At 41.2% G+C, this 7,043-nt stretch overlaps 1 protein-coding gene across 1 annotated transcript; it reads right to left on the bottom strand.

Annotated features, from left to right (window-relative positions):
- Positions 1–5,848: 5,848 nt before the first annotated feature.
- On the bottom strand, positions 5,849–6,793 carry LOC141642992 (uncharacterized). The gene has a single exon (XM_074452006.1). The coding sequence runs from the start codon at positions 6,791–6,793 to the stop codon at positions 5,849–5,851; it is 945 nt and encodes a 314-aa protein (XP_074308107.1).
- Positions 6,794–7,043: the final 250 nt, after the last annotated feature.

Genomic DNA, 7,043 nt, shown 5'->3' with positions numbered 1-7,043 from the left:
GATATTGCAGCTTGTCGATCGAGTAGAAATGTTACTCGATCGAGAGAAACTCTTGGCAAAAGTGCTCGATCGAGTTGAAAAACCTCTCGATCGAGTAACTGCACCTGCAAAACACGTATAAGAAGCATAGGAAATGTAGAGAAAGCATAGTTCAGCGTTTAAAGTTCAACAAAAATCTAAAGGCAAAGAAATAGTTCAACAAAAATACAATAAAACAGTCCAGGTTGCCTCCCGGAAAGCACAAGTTTATGAGGTCCCGCACAACCTTTCTGGCATCAATTAACTAGCGCGTCAAGCTCGTCGAAGTAAAAGACTTCAACACGATTGTCTGCTTTATTTGCTTCGTGATAATGCTTCACATATTGCCCATTCACCTTGAACCGATTTCCTTCGGGACCTTCTAGCTCGACGGATCCAAATTTAGTAACAGTTGTCACCGTATAAGGACCACTCCACCTGGACTTCAGCTTGCCAGGAAATAATCGCAGTCGGGCATTAAACAGCAACACCTTCTGCCCGACATGAAATTCCCGAGGTAGAATTCTTTTGTTATGCCATCTCTTCGTCTTTTCCTTGTAAATGCGCGAGCTATCATAGGCATTAAGCCTAAACTCTTCCAATTCATCTAGCTGCAAAAGACGATTCTGACCACACAACTTAGGATCAAAGTTAAGCTCACGAATTGCCCACCAAGCCTTACATTCCAATTCAACAGGTAAATGACATGATTTCCCATAAACTAACCGATAAGGTGATGCACCGATCGGTGTCTTAAAGGCAGTTTTGTAGGCCCATAATGTGTCTTCCAATTTAAGACTCCAGTCTTTCCGTGATTTAGAAACTACCTTAGACAAGATCTCTTTAATCTCGTGATTAGAGACCTCAACCTGACCACTGGTTTGGGGATGATACCCCAAACCACGCCGGTGTTGAACACCAACCTTAGACAGAATGGAAGTTAGTTTCTTTTCTTTAAAGTGCATTCCCCCATCGCTAATGACGACCCCAGGGACGCCAAATCGGGGAAATATGACCTTTTTGAACATCTTAATCACGGTCTTAGCATCACAATAGGGTGAGGCAATTGCCTCAACCCACTTCGACACATAATCGACAACTACTAAAATGTACCTATTACCTTTACTAGACGGGAACGATCCTTGGAAATCAATGCCCCAGACATCGAAAACCTCAACCTCTAAGATACCATTTTGTGGCATCTCATGTCTCTTTGAAATGTTCCCTGATCGTTGGCAGGCATCACAAGCTGAAACAAAAGCCTTAGCATCAGCAAACAAAGAAGGCCAGTAAAAACCAGACTAAAGTACCTTAGCCACGGTGCGCGATGGACCGTGGTGACCACCATATGGAGAGGAGTTACAGCCTTCTAGGACTACTTTGGTCTCCCACTGCGGAATACACTGTCTGTAGAGACCGTCTGTACATTCCTTAAACAAATAAGGATCATCCCAGAAATACTGCTTAGCGTTATACAGAAAACGCTTCCTTTGCTGATGAGAAAGGTCAGGCGGCAACTTGCCACTGATAGCGTAATTAGCTATATCTGCATACCAAGGTTCTTGGTTAACAATAGAAGACAATACGGCAAATAAAGAATCATCAGGAAAAGACTCATCAATAGGTAAAGAATCTTCCCCCTCTTGTCGCGACAGATGATCAGCTACAACGTTCTCATCTCCTTTCTTATCTTTTATCTGCAAATCAAACTCCTGGAGAAAGAGTATCCATCTTAATAGCCGTGGTTTAGCCTCCTTCTTAGCAAGGAGGTGCCTCAGAGCTGCATGGTTAGTAAAAACAGTAACTTCTGACCCAATCAAATAAGAACGAAATTTCTCTAAGGCATAAACTACAGCTAGCAGCTCCTTTTCAGTGGTGGTGTACTTCACTTGAGCCTCATCCAGAGTTCGGCTCGCATAGTAGATTGCATTTAAAGCTTTATCTTTACTTTGGCCTAGCACCGCTCCTAATGCATAGTCACTGGCATCACACATTATCTCGAACGACAAATCCCAGTCGGGAGGCTGTATGATCGGCGCAGATACCAAAGCCTGCTTTAACCTATGAAAAGCAGAAAGACACTCGTCAGTAAATACAAAAGGAGCATCCTTAAGTAGCAGCTGTGTGAGTGGCTTAGCAATTTTTGAGAAATCCTTGATAAACCGGCAACAAAAGTCGGCGTGACCAAGGAAACTTCTCACTCCTTTAACATTAACAGGAGGAGGTAATTGCTGAATCTGAAAAAAACGAAAGTAATCGTAGTATTCATTCATTTCCAATGCTCAACGAGATACAACTATATATACAAGATACAAGTCAAGAATATATCAACTACATCCTAACAAATCTCTTAATAAGAGGAACTAAATAACTAGAAGATAATACTCTACCTAAATACAAGGCACAAGATATTATATGAAATATGGAAGATAATATACAAGATCATATAATATACTTTCTATATTCTCAATACTCCCCCTCAAGTTGGAGTGGCTGGCATAACAACTCATAACTTGGATTGTAGATAACGAAATGCATCCCCTGCCAAAGCCTTTGTGAAAAGATCGGCAATTTGTTCTTTACTCCGTACATGTAACGTTCTTATAGTGCCTTGTACGAGGTGATGACGAATGAGGTGACAATCGATCTCAATGTGCTTGGTTCGGTCATAGAACACCGGATTTTTCGCTATGTGTAAAGCCGCCTGATTGTCACAAAAGAGTGTCATAGGCTTAACATGATCAACTCCTAAAGACTTAAGGAATGATTTTACCCAAATTACTTCACTAGTGAGACCCGCCAATGCTCTATACTCGGCCTCCGCGGATGATTTGGCTACGGTGGTTTGCTTTTTAGCCTTCCACGAGATAGGCGAATTTCCTATAGCCACATAATAACCAGTAATGGAACGTCGGGATAAGGGACACTTTGCATAATCCGAATCCGAATAACCTCTAACTTGTAAATCACATTCTCGCTTAAGAATAATGCCTTTGTTAGGAGCTCCCTTAATGTATCTCACGGCACTTAACACAGCTTCAAAATGTTCTTGTCGTGGGGCATGAACAAATTAAGAAAGGATATGAACTACATAAATGAGGTCGGGTCTTGTAATAGTTAAGTAAATGAGCTTCCCAACCAGTCGCCTATACTTCATAGGGTCGTTCAAAAGGCGCCCTTTAGCTAGAGGTAAATTATGATTCGGTTGAATGGGGGTGTAAACTGGTCTTGCATTTTCCAATCCTGCTTCTTTGATGATAACAATAGCATATTTTCGTTGACGAAGAAATAATCCCTTTGATCCCGTTGCCACTTCAATCCCTAAGAAATACTTAAGCCTACCTAGATCTTTTATGCCAAAACTCCGGTCAAGGAACTGCTTTAGCCGTGTACTTGCCCCCTCATTGTTACTTACAACTATCATATCATCCACATAAACAAGAATGCCAAGAAAAACTCCATTTTTGTTGTAAGTAAAAAGAGAGTAATCGGCCAAAGATTGTTCAAAACCATACCTTGTCAAAGATGTCGTTAATTTTTCGAACCAATTCCTCGATGCTTGTTTGAGTCCATATAAGGATTTGTTGAGCTTACAAACCTTATTCGTTCCTTCTTTATCGAATCCCGGTGGCATCTTCATGTAAACTTCCTCACTCAAGTCTCCATGGAGGAAAGAATTATTCACATCTAGTTGGGCAATGGACCATCCCTTTGTCACGGCAACAGCCAGTAAGCATCGAACACTTGTCATTTTTTCTACCGGGGCAAAGGTTTCGTGATAGTCGACCCCTTCGATTTGAGTATAACCTTGAGCAACGAGCCGTGCTTTATATCTTTCTATGGTTCTATCCGCCTTATATTTTACTTTGTAGACCCATCGACATCCAATGGGTCGTTTGTCTTTTGGTAAATCAACTACAGACCACGTTCCATTCTTTTCAAGGGCCTCATATTCCCGCATCATAGCTTCTCTCCATTCTCGAACAGGTGGGGCTTTGATGTAGCTTTAAGGCTCGGTAATTTCATCGATCTTACTTAAATAGCACCTGTGATGGTTAGAAAAGCAATTCATAGCCACATAATTAATCAAAGGATAACGAGTACCTTTCTTTGTGGAATCCGATTGAGCCAAGGGAGCTTGCGTAACGGGGTCTATAATCCGAGTTGACTTGCAAATGTAATATTTCTTCCAATATGGCTCAATTTTCTCCCGTGCACCTCGTCCCATTGGGACTGCATTTTCTTCGACTTCTTGAGTCTCACTTGTCAGCTCTTGTTCACCCTCATTATCACTTATTGGATCCTCGACAACCTCCTATTCATGCAAATTTTCCTCCAAAATTCCTTCAACATTGATATTTGCATCGTCTATTGCTATTGGTTGCTCGACATTTTGTTCTAATTCACCCATGTTAATATCTCCAAAAGGAAACATATGTTCATAAAATGTTACATCTCGACTTTCAAAGATACGACGTCGTTTAAGGTCATATACTCACCATCCCTTCTTACTTGACGGGTATCCCACGAAAATGCAACGGGTTCCTCTTTCTTTAAATTTGTCTTTCGGTCTTTCTTTATTGTGAACATAGCATAAGCTACCAAAAACTCTTATATTATCAAGGTTGGGTCGATGGCCATAAAGAATCTCATATGGCGTTTGGCCGTGTAAGACATGGGTAGGCGTCCTATTTATTAAGTACGCAGCAGTCACAACGCACTCCCCCCAAAACTCGATAGGTAAGTTAGCTTGGAAGCGTAAAGCTCGGGCCTTTTCTAGTATATGTCTATGTTTCCGTTCCACTCTCCCATTTTGTTGAGATGTATCAACATTACTAGTTTGAAAAACAATTTCATGCTCAATATAATATTCTTTTAATGTTCCGGAGAGAAACTCCGTTCCATTATCGCTTTGGACAATTTTAACTTGTTTTTCAAATTGAGTCTTTACCATGTTGCAGAAATTAATCATTAATTGGTTTACCTCACCCCGATCCTTCATGAGATAGACCCAAACGGCTCTACTCTTGTCATCTATAATGGTGAGGAAAACTTTTGCTCCATTCAAACTTTTAACATAATAAGCACCCCATATATCACAATGTATAAGACCAAATAAAATGTTATTCCGCTTAGTATTCAACTTAAAAGAAGACCGTGTTTGTTTGGCACGACAACACGGATCATAAATATCCTTTGAATTCCAACTTAAATTAAAACCAATTAAACTATAAAAGGAGGGTAAGATACTACTCGAAGGATGGCCAAGTCTCTTGTGCCACAGTCTCGCATCCCCATGAGCATCAACCCGTGCTACTGTTTTATTTCGACTAGCTTTAAAGTAATAGACCCCGTCTTCATGCTCACCCCATCCAATCTTCATCCTCGTAGATAGGTTCTGTATAACGCAATGATCAGTATAAAAAGTGACTACGCAATTGTTTTCTTTAATGAGTTGTTGAACGGAGATTAAATCGCATGTTAAAGACGGAACAAAAAGAACATCTTTAAGAGTAAAATTATCACATAAAGTCACGGTTCCATGCTCATGAGCCATGATTTTCGAACCATTTGGTAGCCCTACAGTGGAGGGTTTTTTACTGTAGATATTTTCGAGTAATTCACGTCGACACGTCATATGGTGCGAGGCACCACTATCAAGAAGCCAACTGTCACAAGTTTTGTTATTCGTACCTGCTTGTTTACTGTTACCTTCGTTTTTCACCAAAAGAGTACGGAGTTGCGTTAACTCATCTAATGTCAGATTTCCATTACTCCCTTCATCAGCAACTCCAGCTGCATTCGCCCTCTGATGGCTACCACGGCCTCCTCAGCCTCTACCATGCCGTCCACGGCCACCGCGGCCTCTTCCCCTGCCTTGATTTCCCGGTTTATCCCAGCAATTTTCCTCTTTGTGCCATGGTTTTCCGCAATACCCGCAATGGAAAATTTCTGGTTCCTCTTTGTCGAAAGAGTTGTTATTCACCCGAGCACGAGCAGGAGCAGTTCCATCTGTGACTCTAGCCGCCATGGCCGCAGTTGCTTCAAGTACTTCTTCTTTTCCCTTTGTTACGGCTTTATGCCGTTCTTCTCTCAATACTAGGGCATAAGCCCTACTCAGCGAGGCAACTTCATCATCCATTAACAAGTTTGATCGGATGTGCCCATAAAGGCTTGTGTCTAGTCCCATAAGGAACTGATGTACCTTCTCCTCTTCACGTTCTTTGAGCATTTCATTAGCCGCTCCACAAGTGCACGGAGGCACTTTGCTATAACTTGCTAATTCATCCCATATGGTTTTCAAATTTGTGTAATATTGAACCACGGACTGATCTTTATTTTGCTTGCAGTCGCTTAATTCCTCCTTCAATTGATGCACTCTAGGGGCGTTTCCAGCAGCATACCGCTCCTTCAATTCCTTCCAAACTTCCATGATAGTACCCGTAAAACTGATACTAGCATGTAAATCTTCGTCAATCGAACATCTTATCCATGCCTTGAGCATGGCGTTGCACTGTTGCCACGCCACTGCTTCGAGGGACTCCTCTTGACCGTCAGGTGTGATAGGCTTCTTAACTTTGCCTTCGATAAACGCCAATTTGTTTTTCGCGTTAAGAGCATTTCTTACAGCATCGGCCCATAAATCATAATTCTCTCCATTAAACTTCTTGGGAGTTAATGATAAACTGGTGCTTTCATTTGGATGAAGATAAAGTGGAGATGATGGTGGAATGAATTCTACCTTGGGTATGCCGGATGCAGTTGGTCCCGTCATGGTTGAGGATTTTCCTATGGAAGATAAATTTTGTGTGTTTTTTTTGTATAGATGTCAGGATCAAAGAACCTGCTCAGATGCCATGAAGAAAACAAAAGTAATCATAGTATTCATTCATTGCCAATGCTCAACGAGATACCACCATATATACAAGATACAAGTCAAGAATTTATCAACTACATCCTAACAAATCTCTTAATAAGAGGAACTAAATAACTAGAAGATAATACTCTACCTAAATACAAGGCAC

Source organism: Silene latifolia, chromosome 1, assembly GCF_048544455.1.
Source record: "Silene latifolia isolate original U9 population chromosome 1, ASM4854445v1, whole genome shotgun sequence".
NCBI classification, from domain to species: Eukaryota; Viridiplantae; Streptophyta; class Magnoliopsida; order Caryophyllales; family Caryophyllaceae; genus Silene; species Silene latifolia.
The sequence above is the reverse complement of the archived record's forward strand: the minus strand, read 5'-3'. Positions and strand labels throughout refer to the sequence as shown.

Coding starts and splice junctions, on each gene's coding strand:
- LOC141642992 (XM_074452006.1), bottom strand. CDS start 6,793: ATGACGGGACCAACTGCATCCGGCATACCCAAGGTAGAATTCATTCCA.